This window comes from Macaca fascicularis, chromosome 11 (assembly GCF_037993035.2).
Source record: "Macaca fascicularis isolate 582-1 chromosome 11, T2T-MFA8v1.1".
NCBI lineage: Eukaryota > Metazoa > Chordata > Mammalia > Primates > Cercopithecidae > Macaca > Macaca fascicularis.
In genome coordinates this window covers 29,169,325-29,187,013 of record NC_088385.1, presented here as the reverse complement: position 1 = coordinate 29,187,013, position 17,689 = coordinate 29,169,325, and the positions used below count along the sequence as shown (strand labels likewise).

The following is a 17,689-nucleotide window of genomic DNA, read 5'->3' as shown; positions in this document are numbered from 1 at the left end:
CAGTGTTTGGGAAGACCAGTTATTTTTTCTTTGGTCTGTGTTCTTTATGAAGGACCTCACAGTACTGCAAGGAACCCTGAGCAGATGGCACCATGCCCAAATGGATCCTGTCTTATCCCCAAATTCCGTATTTAAGAGAAAGGAAAAAAGAGATGAATAGAATCTCAGTTTATCTTGCCATAGTCGAGAGAAAAGTTCCTTGGTGGTTTTTATTAACTTCCTAGGGCTGCCATAACAAATATCCACAACTTGGAAGCTCGCAATGGCAGACATTTCTTGTCTCACGGTTCTGGAAGCTGAAAGTCCTAAGCCAAGGTGTTAGCAGGAACATGCTCTCTCTGAAGGCCGTCGAAGAGGATCCTTCCTTGCCTCTTTTCAGTGTCTGGTGTTTGCCAGAAGTTCTTGGCATATGTTGGCTTATATCACTCCAATATCTCCTGTGTCATTACATGGCATTCTCCTTTTGTGTCTAACTGTGCCCATATTTCCCTGTTCTTGTAAGGACTCTAGTCGTAGGATTAAGGCCCACCCTAATCCAGTGTGACCTCATTTAACTTCATCACAGCTGCAAACTCCTGTTTCTGAATAAGATCACATTCATAGGTACCAGGAGACAAGATTTGAACATGTGTATCTTTTTGGCTTGATTTGGACACAATTCAACCCACCACAATATTCTGTGTTTGAACTCACACAGGCATTTAGTGTAGCTCCAAATTCCCTTCTAGTCCTCTTCTCATTGCCCATCCTCCATGGCTTGGCTCATGGGATCCCTCTCTCTATGCAGAACCACTTCCTCATGCCATTCTTTCTTCCTCTTTCTACCTGGACATTTCATCCATTCTTTAAAACCTTTATCAGATGCACTTCTTACAGGGTTCCTTTCCTCATGCCACCAAATCTAATGTGATTCCTTGTAATTCTGCCCTCATTTTTCCTTGTATTAATTACATGTCTATCATTGTTTTAATTCCTCCAACTAGAAAGTCGGTTGCCTGAAAGAAGAAAATAAGTATTGCTCATCTCTATCATCCCACGGTAGCTAAAACCGTGCTTTGCACTTTACAGGGTCACAGAATCAGAGAAAAAAAAAAAAGTAGATGTTTTGAAAACAAGAGGCTTCCATATTTTGCACACTAGAATAGGTAAAGCCTTAGTTTTTGCCCCCTTTTGCTGATTTTTCTCTGCTTCAAATAGGGGTAGTGTTTGGCATGAAGGCATTGTATTGTAATATAATCGCCTGAATATACAAGGCAATTATTCTGACTTCAGGCTCCAGCTCACTTTGTGATCTTGGGAAAGCCAATTGCTATGTCACAGTTTTACCAATTAATAAAATTGGAACTCACATAAAGAAAATACAGATGAAAAGTAGTAAGGAATAATTATTATTGAATGTCATTGAAGTATGGTTTCTTGACTTTTTTTCTCCATCCTTACTTGGACCCAAACTGAAATGAACATTAAAATCCTAGTGATAAGAAGATAAATGTGAAATGGATAATAAAGGATACCACTAAAAATAAAAAGCCCAAGTCTGTCATCTTTATTCCCTAATCTTGGATTCAAAAAATACATGGTGTTGCTCAAAGACCCTGCTGCAGGTTATATATGTTTATGTATAAGGTTTGCACTTATGTGTCTGTCTGTATTTTATGAATATATACATATACATGTTTTTATTCCTATTGAGTGATGCATCTGTATTTAAATTACAAATGTGTCATGATTGATAATGATATGCATGATTTTCCTTTTGTCTTCAACATATAATGAAAGAATCTCTTGGTAGTCTTTCCTGTGGGGAATGTCTTTATTTTTTCTTAAGGCTGACTATCCACCAATGCTTTGGATCCTCTCCTCACTAATCTGTATGCATGCACTATATCTACCCATGTGTTCATTGCATTGTTATAAAACTTTAATATTATGATATGTAATAAATTATCTCAGGCCTAGTTTTTCTATTTGTAATAAGGACCTAATAAGTGTTCCTTGTTGCTAAAATTCTTTTGAAACTGCATACTAACTGGGTGGGCATCATTTGCGCACCATATATAAAACAATTGCTACCATTTTGGCTCATAAAGATTGTTGTGGAATACAAGTATTTCTAAGACCCAGAGATTTCCCCCCATGGCAAATTCAGACTCTCATTATCATTAATATTGATTGTTGGTTGGCTTTCTGGAACATGTTTGTATAGTGACATCAGCTAATTTCAAGTCCTGTTGGGACCATCTTTGTCAATAGTAAAGTTGGCTATCGTTAAGACAGCAGTCCTTGAATATCTTCATTAGCAGTTTTTCAGTTTTTAATTAGGTTCTAAATTAGATTTCTTATTGTTACAACTCTCCACAGATGTGCCATACTTGTGCAGAAACTTACCAGGTATTTTTACCTTTGGTTTCCAAAGCACATAATAGTAAATGGTGTGATTGCTGCTTTGGATGCTGGGGTTTTTTTCTTTTTTTTTTTTTAAGTCATATGAAAGGATACGTGGCATATAAAAGTGTGGAGGAGACAAATGTGGCTAAAGAGTCCATCACTAAGACAACCGAATATCTTTGGTTGGCAGTGCGTTCATTCTACAGAATATTTTAAATCAGATTGCATGTATAGGGGACTAAATCCTTTAAAAACTATTGAGCATATGTTAATTGGCTTCTAAGACATTGTATTGTGCTTTCAGTAAACTGCTAATTTGGACCAGGAAAGCTCTGTATTGATATCAGTCATTTTTATGCATTTCACAATCATCAAGATATTCCTTAATTCTTTTGCATTTTGTCTATATAATAGGAACGCTATCCTTGCTTTCTCATATAGGGTTCCATTCAACATTGATTGGGTACCCAATAAAAGTGGAACTCACATTAAAAAAACACAGATGAAAAGTACTAAGAAATAATTATTATTGAATGTCATCAAAGTGTAGTTTCTTGATTTTTTTTTACCTTGTCCTTACTTGGACCCAAACTGAAATGAACATTAAAATCCCAATGGTAAGAAGATAAATGTGAAATGGATAATAAAGGATGCCACTAAAAATGGTTATTTCCTTCCTCCAAATAGCTTATAATCTATCGGAATACATATGAGTACATAAATAACTATCAAACAAGAAAAAATATTAAAATTTTTTTTCTACAAATACTGGAATTTGTACCATTGTCTGATTTCTAATCAGATTTATTTGCCCTTCTTTACAGAGGATGAAACAGAGAGATAATTCATTGAGGCTTAAGAGTTGTTGTCCACTTTAAATTTATGAATATATGTTACTAACTAGCCCATTTCTTCATTGATTTCAACAAATATTTATTGAGTCTATTTTATGTATCAAGTTCTGTTTTTGGCGCCGAGAACAAAGAGATGAGTAAGACCAGGCCCTTTATTTGAGGATGTCACAGACCACTGGAGAGAAATAATAGTTACTCAGATACAATATGAGAAATTTCATAATATAGATATGTGCAGGGCACTATCAGAACACAGAACAGGGAGGAGCAAATAAGCCTCATTAGTCAAGACCCTCTATTACAAAGAATATGAAAGATTTCCAGGTAGAAAAAAACAGTGAAGTTTTCTCTGTTTTGTTTGTATTGTTCTTTTTCAATTATATATTTCAAATTATCAAAGATATGTAAAGATGGCTTATCTAATCATGAATGAAAATATTGTTCTAATACTTTGAACATGTGAAGGGAGGCCTAGGTGGGTGTTTGTTTGTTTGTTTGTGTTTTTTTTTGAGTCCCTTTTAGAACGCCTCTTCTCTGCAATAAAACAAGACAAATGCAGAATCATGTCATTAAGTCAACAGGAGGAAGAGAGGCCCACAAATGTTTCTGTTAAGCAGGATATACTGTTTACTATTACATTAAATAACATTATTGGTTTCTTAAAATAACTGCAGCAATTTTTGACCCTATGAAGTTATCATAAAGAAGTAAAAGTTTTTTAATAAATAAACTTAGCAGAAATTATTCAAATTACTATCTCACCTTGGGAGACTATCAGTTATGTAAGATTTAAAGAGTTCCAGCATTTAAGTATCTCTTTTTTATGTGTTGTTGACCTTACCCAACAAAACTATAGATCTCATTATTTACAACTCTCTTTATACTCCATGACTTTACCCAGGCAGCTGAATATTGCCGGAGAAAAACACACAAATATGGTTCCTGGCCTCCCTTTGACCATAACATAAGGGAGACCCTTAAGGCTTCCTGGCAGTACTACTGTATTTCCAAGTCCATGTACTTTCACTAGCTATTTTATAGCTGCTTTTCATCAGTTATCCAACACCTCCTCTCTCGTCCTCATTATCAGCTTCCTACTGCACTGAGAAAAAAAGTAACCAGAAAAGAACTTCTCAGTGTTCCCATCATCACAACCACCCAACCTCCTGAATCTGTGCCCATATTCCCTGCTGTCTCTAAGGGTAAATTTATTCCTATCTAAGGCAAACCCCTTTACAAATGTTCTAGATCGTTCCACTCTCACCTAGTCAAGATGTTGCTCTAGTGAATAGTCCCTTTCAAAACCAAACAAACACGATGTTCTATTTTCCGTATTTAAAAAATCCACCTTTATCCCTGCCCTTTTATCTACCTGCCATCCTATTTCTTGGCTCTCCCTCACACCTGCAGTCCTCAAGAGTTGTTTCTACTCACTCTCCTTGTATATACCTCCTCGCCTCCCATTCTTTTTTAAACTCACTACAATTAAGCTTTGGTATCCACCACTTCCTAAAACTGCTGCTGTGAAGCTTTTCAGTGATTTCTGAGTTGCTAAACCAAATGACATTTCCCTGTCCTCATTTGGTTGGACTTACCTGCCGCATTTAACGCAGATAATCACTCCCTCCCTCTTGAAATTATTTCTTCCCTTGGCTGCAATACACCTGGCTGCGTGGGGTTTTGTTCCTACCTTGCTTAACCAACTTTCTTAGTCTAATTTGCTGGTGTCTTTTCTCTTACTAACCTATATTGGAGTTCCATGGAGCTCCTTTCTCTGTCTAAGCTCACTTTTAGGTGATCTCACTAAGGCTCATGATTTTAAGTATCAGCCATATACTGACGACCCCTCCATGCACAGCTCCAGCCCTGACCTCTGCCCAGAATTCCTGACAAACAAATCCAACAGCCCACTCCTCATCTAAAGCTTCACATGTCCACAACCAAAGTCCTGATTTTATCCTGCTAAATGTACTCCTCCTCCATTTTTTCTTAGTAAATGGCAAACAAATCCAATAGCCCACTCCTCATCTAAAGCTTCACATGTCCACAAAGTCCTGATTTTATCCTGCTAAATGTACTCCTCCTACATTTTTTCTTAGTAAATGACATTTCTAAACTATTAATTGCTCAGGTCAATAACTTTGGAATCATCCTTAATTCTCTTTCTTTCATGCCCCAGATCCAATCAGTAAAGAAATCATGCCAGTTTTGCCTTCAAGAACTGGCCACTTCTTAAAACATGCTGAGGTACCTAAATGATTACAGTAATTTTATGCTTTCAAACTCATTGAGATTTTTAGAAACCCCTATAAGTCACAACAAGTTTCATGACTATGGTTTGTAGTAAAAATGTGTATAATTCAAATTTAGTTCAAAAAAACATAAATAGAAAATAGGAAATGGTTTTTTTGAGTGATTGATTAATGACCCTGAAAACCAATTCTGAAATAACAATTTTCAAAATGATTTGCTCTAGAGCAACATCAGTGTAATGAATATTTAGCTTACCAAATTATCACTTATAAGGATAATGTTCATTTGGTTTTCTAGGTTCTGAATTATTATTTAAAATTCATCTCCATGATTATAATCACAGTTTGTATTAAGATCTCATGAATCATAGGAAAACTTATCGCTCTATAATGTTGATAAAATACTGGCTCTACCATTTTCTAGCTATGTTATCACAAACAAGTTCCTCACACTCTCCGTGCTTCAGTTTCCTCATCTGTCAATGGCAATAATAAAGAGTGCCTACCACTGAATTTCTTAGTAGGTTCAAGTAAGATCATGTACTTGAAGTACTTAGAATTAGTACCTGGCATGGAGTTGGAGGCAGGCACTGTGCTAGGAATGAGAGAGTTCTGTGGTACAGTCTTTGTTAGTAGAAGCCCTCAGGAAATTCAAGCATTAATAGGATATTTGATAAGTGAAAGACATTGCAAGATTTCAGGAATTGCTCGAGACAACCATAAAAGAGACATCTGAAGGCAACATGTATTACTAATGTACACAGTGAGAGAACTAGCCAGCAAATGCTGTAGACATTCAAATGAGAGAGAAAGATGACTTCCACCACCAGCAGTTTAAAATAATTTATGGTGAAATTTTTGCTTTTTTAAATGCCCAATTTCAATGACAATAAAATCAAGATCTATACCCAGAAAACACTAATTTTGGCTTACAAAGGTGCAGAAACATAGGACTTTATACCAACTACTAATGTAGAGCTTAGATTACATGCTATAAGAGAAACTCTTCTGAAATACAGATACCCATTTATGTGTGTGTAGGAAAAACACACATTTATATTGTCCCCACTACTCACTGATTTATTGCACTGTTGATCACTTTGTTTTTGTGTGTATGTAGTTTAAATTTACTATAGACAGTATCAATTACGTATCACTGGGAACATTTCTTCTTCCTGGTACAATCATATATTTACTGAAGACATAAAGTTAATCAACAAATATTAATGGCTGATCATTGTGATTTCATTATCTCTGCCTTTCAAATACAGATATGCTTTCCTGAAGTGTAACTAATTGTCCTTAACCCTAGGACTGTGAAGCTATGTGTACAAGTAGACAAAGTTATTTCAAAGTTCGACCCCAGGAAAGGGTAAAAAAGGACCTAAAACCTTTATCTTTTCCCCGCTCTAGTTGGCCCGCCACAATAAACTGTTGCAGCAGATGCTCAAACCAGGATCGGATCCAGATGAAGGAGATGAAGCCTTAAAGTATTATGCCAACCACACTGCACAGATTGAGGTAACCATCTATTATTTATTGAAAGGGACCAACTGTGAAAAGTTATGCTTACTTTCTATTTTAGACCATTTTCATAATTTTTCTAGAGCAATGATGCAGAATTGAGTGGTTTAAACTGAAAAATGTATAGTAAAAGGATGAGTGAGGAGTGATGTATAGGAAAATGAGGTGTACATCTTTCGAAGTTGTCTTTTTACTAAGACTATATGTAAAATTTCTTTTGTAATTAATAGATTTTTTTAACCATAGAAGCAATTAATCATTGCAGAGCAATAGTGTTTGAGAGATGGTATTATTATAATAGAAGCCTTCATTCAGGAAAAGGTTTCTTTTTAAAAATTGTGGAAGGCTTATTAAAATAGAGATCTCCAACAATTCACAAGTGGAGTAAACATGAAAGAAACTAATACAGTTTTCATATTGATACCATAGCCTTGGAAAGGTTTAACAGTTTCCATTTTCAGTATGCAGCAATTGACCTCCCCCGACCCTCATAAATGAGACATTATTTAATGGTTGGTGGCAGTTCAGGAGGTGTGGGTCAAAATGGACTTGTCATTATGTGTTCTGAGACCCATCTGGCTGACATTTACTAGCTATGGTATCATTTTGACACTGGCTGGCAGAGCTAATCAGGCAGAAGTGAGCAGAGTAGTTGACACTTGTCACTCCTATAATTTACGTTTATACATTCATTCATTTTGGCAGATATTTTTTACTTCTCAGCAGAGTGCATAATGGGCATCACTGTGTTCACTCTCGGGATATATAACCCCTACACTGTATTGTTTACTGTTGCCAAACCTTTGTGTCACAGAAATGGATACCTTGCTCACATTTGTAAACATTAATAGTACTACAACTTTGGTGTTGGACTTGACTTAGTGGAACCCATGAGCTGGACTAGCAGGAAAAAAATTTCTGTACAAGTAGAAATAGGTCATCAAACCATGAAATTCTTAAAGAAGATCCCAGAAGTCAAAGTACCAAGCTAGGAGATCAGAAGAGACCAGGGAATAGGAAATAGAGTGAGCAGGCCATGGAGAGAAGTTTGGTTAATGTCTGTGAGAGATGGGAGCTGTTGTTTGATGTTGTTTTATTGATTCCAGCAGTGAGGAGAGATTTAGCTATAAATACACACATTCAGCAAATATTTACTGAGCACTTACTCTCTACCAGTTCACACATATAGAAGATCATTCTGTGTCATAAGTATATAAACAAAGGGCCAAGGAAATGTAGAGAAAATAATAATTAGTGGTGCCTGAGCAATTTCAGGATAGATTTCACTGAGAAGTTACCTTTAAGAATGTATTAAAGATTGAGTATGAGTTTCTCCTTCAGAAAGGGGATTTCAGAAGGAAGAAAGTAAGTGAAGGGAAGGTAAAAAACACAGGAAGGAGATGACTATTTTCAAAAGATCAATCTGGTTGCTGTTTGGAGACAAGACTGGAAAAGAGAGTGGGATCGAAAACACACATAGATCAGATAGAAAGATATTATAATGGTAAATGTGAGAGATGATGATATCGAAGATGGCTGGACTGGAAAATACATATATATAGATACATGCATGTACATATCTATATAGTGATATATATAGAGAGAGTAAATACACACATATACATATACATATTGACAGGGCTTGAAGTTGAATTGCACATGTTAGGAGAATGGTGTGCAAAAGGATGTCCTCGGGCTACTCATTTGAATAAATGAGCAAAAGTTGGTGCCATGTATGAGAATGCTAGGAGAGAGTGAAGTTTGTTAGCTAAAAGGTAGAAGAAGATTATTTGTTCATTATTGGATAGATTGAATTCGAGGTGACTTTCAGTCATCCATGGAGTTCGATATACAAGTCCAGGTTTCAAAGGAGTGGTCCAGGCTGATGAACTCATTGATCAGTTCTCATGTTCACCCAAAGCCAGCTCACATGACCTACTCAGAGAGGCCTTCTTCCCTTCTCCAGGCATTCATTAATTTCATCTCACTGTGTATGCTTCCACAGCAGTTTGGTTATTCTGTTAGTTTAATATTTATCACATTGGAATATTACTAGCTTCATATATGTAACTTCTCCTTTACTTGAGGCAGGGACTGGTCTTGGTCATCTTTGTATTTCCAAAACTGAACCCTGTGCCTTGAATGTAACCACAACAATTCATGTTATTGAGAATAATAGTTTGTCTGCAAGTTATAGACTTAAAGACCCTGGGAATAGGAAGAGCCTCGTGTCTAATCACCCATCTAAGAAGATATTGCCCTGTAATAATCTGCTTCTGCTTTAAATTCTTCCTGCCATAGAGTTCTCACTACATCACAAGGAAACTGATCTGATTTTGAATGACTCTAATAATTAGAAACTTTTTTTTTAAATAAAGAATTAACATTAGCCCATTTTAATATTTACTTTCAGAACATTTTTCCCCCTCAACATGATAGCTTGATTCTAACATCTGAAGAGCCATCATGATTACTAAACTACAAGCTCTTACCCATTGGGGTTCGTGTTGTTTTTTCTCCAACATGCCTCACCTAAAGACTGAATAAGCATTTGTTGAATAAATGTATTGAAAAATTATCCATCTCTGGTTTTTTGCAGTTAACACACCTCCATTTCCTTCAGTAATCCCTCCAGTTTGTCCATGCTGTTTGCAAAATGTGGCAACTGTAATCAAACGTAACATTTCATAAAAGGACTGAAGAACTTGGCTTATAATAATCTAGACATGATTTCTTTGATGCACCCTGAGATTTTTAAAATAATATTTGACACTATTGGATCAAGTAAAGCTTTTTTTCCCCATATGGTTGCCTGTCATACCAAATGTGTCCAATTATTTTGTACAATTGATTTTAGTAACCTATATCCAGGAATTTTCACTTACCTTACTAAATTTCATGTAGTTTGCTTTATGACAGTATTCTAGTATGTAATTGAATATATCACATATCATTTAGGATACCTTCAGTTACAAGTTTAATAGAATACCACACTGACAATTGTTTAGACAGTAAAATTTTATCTGATGGGAAGTCTGGAGTACCAGCAGTTCTATAATTGATTCAGTGACTCAGTGATGTCTTAAAATATGCAAACTCTTCACATATTTATACTAGGTTCCTTATCATGCTGACACTATCTCACCTCATGGTTGCAAAATGGCTGCTAGAGTTCCAAGCATCATGCCCTTAGACCCTTTTGTTCTAAGCAAGAAGAAAGATGATACAGGCAAACCAAAGAAACAAAAACAAACAAACAAAAAACTTTTGTTTTTGTGTATTTGGTTTTCATTTTTGTTTTTGTTGTTGTTGTTGCTGTTGTTGTTTTGTGTGTCTCTTATGGCTCTCTGCCTTTACCAACAAGCAAAATCTCTCCTGGAAGCCCTTTCGGGAGATTTCTCTTTATGCCTCACTTTCTAGAGGTACAGCCCATGACCACCACCACACCAGTCAGTAGCAAAGGGAACAGAATTACTCTTTTGGGTTAAGCCAATCCTTATTCATTCCTGAGAACTGGGCACTGTACGTAAATGTGAACCTTGAAATTTAGGCTTCATGAACCCTTGTTACATAGTAAAGCTATATGAAAATAATCAGCCTTTTTTTTTTTTTAGTCTAAAGTTAAACAGTCACAAATAACAAATAAGGGAGGCTCAAAATTATGAGTATTTAAATATGGGTATATGTTTACATGGATGTTGTACCTACAAAAATATGTTTTGCCATGAGTAAGAGAACATTTTAATGATATAAAGCACTTTTCTCTGTAGAGTTCAGACACATAATGTTGAATATGTCATTTGTTACCCGAAAGCCCCTTTTAGGACAAAGAGGCTAAGAACAAGATACAAATAGTATAAATGCTATATTTAAGCCTACCCAGCCAGTCACTTTCTAATTAAGACTGTCTTCGTTTTAGGATGTACTTCACAAAAATAAAAATGGGTGGCAGAAGTATAATGCTAACCCAGAAAGAATAAAAGGTTTTTATTTTTTGTTATTTTAAACAAAGTATAGTGTTTTTCATATATTAGTCAATTAATTTCTCTTTTTTAAGAGAAAAATGCAAAGTAGTATAGTAAAAAGGGTTCTTTCAGATATTTCAAGTTGGCATATTTTTTCACAACTGAGTTCATAAAACATCATCTTCAAACTCATTTTAAAAACAAAAGCAAGTCTAAGGCTGAGGTGTCCAAAAGGCTAAAAACAATGCAAATTAATGTTTTCAGATTGTCCGGCATGATAGGACCATGGAACAAATAGTTTTTCCTGTCCCCAATATATGTGAATACCTCACTCGAGAATCCAAGTGCCGTGTGTTCAATACAACTGAAAGGGATGAACAAGGAAGTAAAGTGAATGACTTTTTCCAGCAAACAGAAGATCTCTACAATGAAATGAAGTGGCAAAAGAAAATCAGGAGTAAGTACAGTAAACTGAAATGGTTAGTTTTGTGCGTAGTGGTAGATAATTTGGTACTTTGGGACACATGATGCAGCTCATTTAAATTGTTTTTTAATTTCTTGCCAGTCTGACACACTGAAATCACTTTCAGGCTTAAGGGTGTCCGCTTAGTCTACCACTGGAGCCAAGACACCTGCAGCTTAAGGAAAACAGAAAGCCCTAACTAATTACATCAACTCTTCATGATGATCCCATTTTTTAAATAAATATTATGAAATGCAGGGTTGCAGCTGTACGTTTTCAAATGTTGAACAGCTGCAGGTTTGAAGCCCGTGAGTGGGCCCTGACTGGCCTATCAGTGAATAGGATTGAGAGACATCAGCTCCTGCACACTCTTCCTCTATTGTCCTGAGATTGAGGGGATTGTTTCATGTTTTGCTGAGAGTAAGTCTTTCTTTGAACATATCTTTACCTCCCCTCACCAAACAAGCTGTACATGTCATGACACTTGTATTTAAATAGAGCAATGTTATAATATTCCAGTTAAAAAATCAGTTTAGTACAGTTCCCATGACTTATCTCTTAGGTCCCAAGTCTATTAGGAAACACTGACTTTTAAAATTTAAAATTTTAGAATTTTTAAATAAACTTTAGTTTATTTTCCAAGATAAGGGATCTCATGAGTTTTTCACAAAAGTCAATGGGGGAAACTCTTGAGTAGGTCTTTTTCAGTCCCTTGGAGTTTTCTAGACAAACAGGATATGTTCTCAATACTTCTATTCAACAGTATTTCATTATGCTAGTTTTCAGGAACTTTAGTAGGTATGATTTATGAATTCGAGTGGTACTTGAGAAATATCATCTTTAGGTATAGGGGTGTGGTATGCATTTTCAGGCTTTTAAAACAGAATGTTTTTTTAAAAATCAAAATTATTCTCCCTTAGCAATTTACCATGTAGAGCCTTATGGAATTCAGTGAAAATTTTGGGTGTCTAAAATACATATGAAGACACAATTTCATTTGGAGCATTTTAAAAACATACATTTTCTGGCCAGGCATGGTGGCTCATGCCTGTAAATCCCAACACTTTGGGAGGCTGAGGCAGGCAGATCATGAGGTCAGGAGATTGAGACCATCCTGGCTAACACAGTGAAACCCTGTCTCTACTAAAAATATAAAATATTAACCAGACGTGGTGGCGGGCGCCTGTAGTCCCAGCTGCTTGGGGGGCTGAGGCAGAAGAATCACTTGAAATCAGGAGGCAGAGGTTGCAGTGAGCCAAGATTGCACCACTGCACTCCAGCCTGGGCAACAGAGCGAGACTCTGCCTCAGTAAAACAAACAAACAAACAAAAAACAAAACAAAACAAAAAACACATATATTTTCTCCTTGACAACAAAGTGAATACTGGACTAGTGCTTTGGGGGGGTCTGTGCTTTTAAAAAAAATAAGTATTTTGTCATTTACCAAAAATTAATTCTTAAAATAATTTTCAGTGTACATTTTACTTTAAAATTTGGAAGCAGCTTATTATGAGGCCATAGGCAGAATCTAATTCATTTGGTGGATTCAATAGTGAGGATTTGTTATTACAAATGCATGCATCAACATCTTCTAATTTTGTCTTAATAGTCTACCTTTAAAAACGAGGACTCCTAATTAAGGAATGATGGAGATGCAGATGTTTACAGTTTATGGTACATTAGTCAATTAAATGGCATAGCTAATCATAGCATATTTCAGCATTGGAATGTTCCCTTCCAAGAGAAGGAAAACAAGATGTACTGAAGAGAAGTACAGTTTGTAAGTAGGCAATAGGCACTAGGTTGAAATTCACAGGATTTATCTACGAAGTTTATCATTTCCATTTGAAAATCAATGTGCCTTTCCCCCTTGATTAACTTAAATTTTTTAATTCTGGTGTTAAGTTTTTAAAAGTTAGAGAGTGAACAAGACCTATAGGAGCCATGTGAGTGCCCAGGGCAGGCTAGTAAGTTTGGCTCTCATTCAAACTTACATGCATTACAAATCTGTTCAGTTATTTAACAGAGGTGGAAAGAACTAATTTTTGGTTAATGTAAACTGTATTCGATTGATGCATTTAGTAATTCATTTCTGATGACAGACACAGAGTCCTTTGTTGAATATATTCAGCAAAGCCTGTTCCACTTATTAGCAGTTTTTATTGTAGTGCTCATTTTCTTCTGCTGTTTCAAACCCAACAAGTTCTTAGGAAGATTTAAGGTTTAAAATGTAGATAATATTGTAAATCACTAGTTCCCTGTCAGGAGTACTATGTCTCATGATTAGGTTTCATAGTTTCAGCTAACTGTGACTGTGTCATAGGAATTTTCATTAGAAATATATCTGTGCTATGGGTTTGGAGTTTTTTTATTTGACTTTAAGGCATGGGAGTGGGACCAATTTATCAATACTACCAAATTATACAATGAAGTATATCATTTCATTAAAAGGGACCCCAGGCAACTGCTAAACTGCTCTGCAGATAGATTACAGAGAATTATTACAGAATCACCTTTTCTGACCACCTTTAGCGATTACAAAATTCCTCGCCCTTCTGCAGTAGTTTAGGCCTAAACTGGCTGAAGGATGAAAAAAGGAATCAAATTTCACTCCTTTATGGTTCTGATTGTTTTTAATAAACTTACTCAAGTCAAATATTTATTTAAATAGGTTTTTATAATAGTTTACAAAAATGATGCATTTAGTAAAATATTGTTTTGGTAAGCCTCATGTGTTGAAACCAAAATTTATTTTTCTGTTCTGCTCCTTTACACCTCTCATTTCCTAGATAACCCTGCACTGTTCTGGTTCTCGAGGCACATCTCTCTCTGGGGGAGCATTTCCTTCAACCTGGCTGTGTTCATCAATTTAGCTGTTGCTCTCTTCTACCCATTCGGGGATGATGGAGATGAAGGCAAGTGCTCGTTTTTCCTTAAAAGATAAATATTTTAAAGTTTCCACTTAACTATTTAGATCTTCAAAATAAGAATAGTTTCATTCCTGTTAAATGGATTTTTCTATACTTGTTGGAAGTAGATTATGATAGTAAATAGAATAGGCAGAAAAGTGTGGTCAATAGAATTGTTATTTTTTAAAAAGCTCGTATACACAATTGTTATTAGAGCTATATTATATCTTGGCAAATAAAGCAATGAAAAGATTTGTCATTTCTACCTAATTGTTACGACTCCAAACATTTTTATACTGTATCATCTCAATTATGCAAATGACAGCTCTGTGCCCAAATATTAATTGTTGTTACCTAAATACTGGCATTTATATTTTACTCTCTTTGTTTTCTGTCTTGTCTAAGGTTTCTATAGTGAGCGTACATGTAATCTAGAAATAATTTTTAATTCTATACTAAAGTCAGGGATTCTTAAGATAATTAAATGTGTGTCATCTGAGATTTCAAAAGTGAACAGCATATGACAAGACAATAATAGGAAATAAAGGATACTGAATATGAAACTAATATTATTAAACTAATAATACAGAAGCAAAAATGAGAAAGTATACCATTTTAGGTGAAATTAGAAATATAGGAGAAATATACTGAATCGTGAGACTTTGGGAAGTAAGTTTTGTGTAAGTTTGGTGGAGAGCATGGGAAGTATGTTACAGGTTTGGGCTACAATCTGGTAAATTACTTTGGAATGGGCATGGAAAGAATGGCTTGGAAGAAAAGATAGAGAAATAAGCTAATAATAACCATGCAGTGCTTTTGCCTCTCATCATTTCATGGGATTACTGTGAGAATTTAATGAGATGATGTAGGTAAAGCATTTAGAATAGTACCTGATAAACCTTCAGTAAAGTTCAATGGTGGTGGTTGCTGTTTAAAAGGTACATATTTGTACTACAGAAAGAAGCCTCGAGGAAAGAGAGTATGATAAGAGCAACAGGGATTTCAGCCTATTTCAGAAGAACTGGGGGTGGGCAGGAAAGGAAATGGGAGTCCGAAAGTCATTTGCTCTTTTACAGATTCATTACAGGTAACATAGATATCAAAGTTCTAAACTTTAGCTGTAATCTGAGTAGTCATGAATAACCACTGTTTTTGGAAGGCATACCCAGAATAAAAGAAGAATATTAAGCAATGGAGTGGATGTGTGAGTTAAATTTGGCCATCCATTATAGAGCAACTGCACATTCACCAGGAAGTAAAAATGGCTTTCTCTTCACTATGTTTAGTCTCCTTTAGTGATAAACTCTTAGCATAGAGGAATATAACTCTTGGGAGGAAAGAAGTCCAGCATGAAATGATAAATCAATATCATCTGCACACAGAATGCGGGCAAGATTATAGAGTCCCAGTTAGTAGAAGCATAAAGTCTTAAAAAAGGAAGCAATTCTGGAAATCATCTAATATCAAGCACTCATTTGACAGATGAACAGATGGAAGTCCAGAAAGCCTAAAAAATGGCAGATCTTAGAGTAGAAGGCTAACCCTTTTGTGTCCAATCTAGGATCTTTCTCCATGGATTGGAAGCATGTCATTAACAGGCGCCCCTTCTTCATACAGGACCTAATTTCCCTTGAGTTCCATTCCATGATCTCCCTTTCTTGACCACCGGAGCCAATGTATGTAGGCTCTGCTGCCACCTATTGTACATGAAATATAAGAGTGATGGGAAATGCCACCCCTCTGGGCAGTTGCTCTTTACTCATTCAGGAGAAGCAGAACACATGGTATTTGTAACACTTGCCTGGCCAATAATAGTTATAAAAGTAATACTACTAATAATAACAGCAGCGGAGGTTGTTCACCACTTAGACTGGGTCAGGGAAAATGCTAAGCACTTCGCATACATTTCACTTAATCTTCCTGACAAATCTGTATTCTTATGAAGGAAGAATATCCTTATGGATGAAGAATATTTTTATGGATGAAGAAACTGAGGCTGAAGATTTGCCTTGTAATTAGAGTTCAAAAATATGTATTTTTAAATAAGTTCACCAGGTATTGCTGGTGCAACTGGTCCTTGAAAAAGGACTTGAAATAACAGATTTTCAAAGACATTCTTTACCCATCAATGGTGGGACGGGAGGAGCATTTTCTCTCCTTAATACTTTATATATGTATCCATTTTCTATAATAAACATATTATTTTAATACAAATGTTTTTTAATTTACCCTATATATTTTTAAAGCTCAAAATGTATGAAGTTTATCTTTTTAAAAATAAAATCCAGAAAGCAAAATTGCAAACTTCAATCCAGTTCACATCATGGAGCTCTGCTATCTACCTCATGCAGACTCTATAGTTTCCTGCACAGAACATGCTGCTGCTTACTTCCCTGTTTCTCTCCATCCCTCTGCCTCCCAAGTAGCCTTATGAGATCTTTCTGTTTCCTCTACCTCAGTCCAGCTAAAGTAGATATCCACTCAGAAATCCCTGGGTGGCCTTTACTATTGTGCCTTATTCATTTCTTGGTCCCTTAACTAGACTGTGAACTCTTTGAGGACAAGGACAAGTTTACTAATCTTTGTAATTTTTAAAATACAAAGATGGTAAAATCTTTGTATTTAACAGTGCCTGGCGCATAGTGGCACTCCATCAACAGTTGTTGAAGGAATTGAAATCACCAAATTTCAATTTGAAGGAATTGAAATTGAAAATGAAGAACTCATTTTCTTTAACACAAAGCACTTGGCAGAAAGAAAGAATTACACTACAAATTTTAATATAATTTAAAAAAATCACATGCTATCTTGGTATAAGACATTCCCATGGCATCAATTTTCTCCTAGTTATGGGAGGTATAAGTTTGTTAGTCCCGGAAATAGGACTAACAAACGCAACGCTGGAAGACATGGTGCGCTATCATCAGGTGCAGATGCAGACTTTACTTCTGGAAAAGGACTAGACAGCAGTTAACAGCAGTAACCAAGGTAGAGCCTCAGCTTAGGATATTTAAGTGGATGTGGTGCTTTGAGGGAAGGGAAGGCATGAGCTGCCATTTTGGCAATGTCAAACCCCAAGGTTATGTCTGGGTCATCTGGTTATAGTTCTGGATGAGTTATTTAATTTAATGAGCTCCACGAATAAGGTTAACATTTTGGTCAGGATTAGCTTAGTCTTAATCTGTTGCACACTGCATAGCTATGAATTCTGAGGAAACAGAGCTAAGACTGTTACACACACTTGGCCATCAGAATTGTCTGGAGGAAGAAAGCTCTGTGCTGGTGGTGAAGGTTCTCTGATGCTGGATTTGGTCTAATAGGCTGAACAACTGT

General features: G+C 35.9%; 1 protein-coding gene across 5 annotated transcripts in view; it reads left to right on the top strand.

Moving 5' to 3' along the window:
• ITPR2 (inositol 1,4,5-trisphosphate receptor type 2) overlaps positions 1–17,689 on the top strand; it is a 496,384-nt gene that overhangs the window by 382,571 nt on the left and 96,124 nt on the right. For all 5 annotated transcript variants that reach the window (XR_010579338.2, XR_012420091.1, XM_065523922.2 and 2 more), the window contains 3 exons: positions 6,908–7,015; positions 11,248–11,440; positions 14,237–14,362. Coding sequence is in view for 3 of the 5 variants with exons in the window: in XM_065523922.2 (XP_065379994.1) it covers positions 6,908–7,015; positions 11,248–11,440; positions 14,237–14,362 (427 nt within the window). In the remaining 2 variants the exon portion in view is untranslated. The remainder of the gene's footprint in view (positions 1–6,907; positions 7,016–11,247; positions 11,441–14,236; positions 14,363–17,689) is intronic.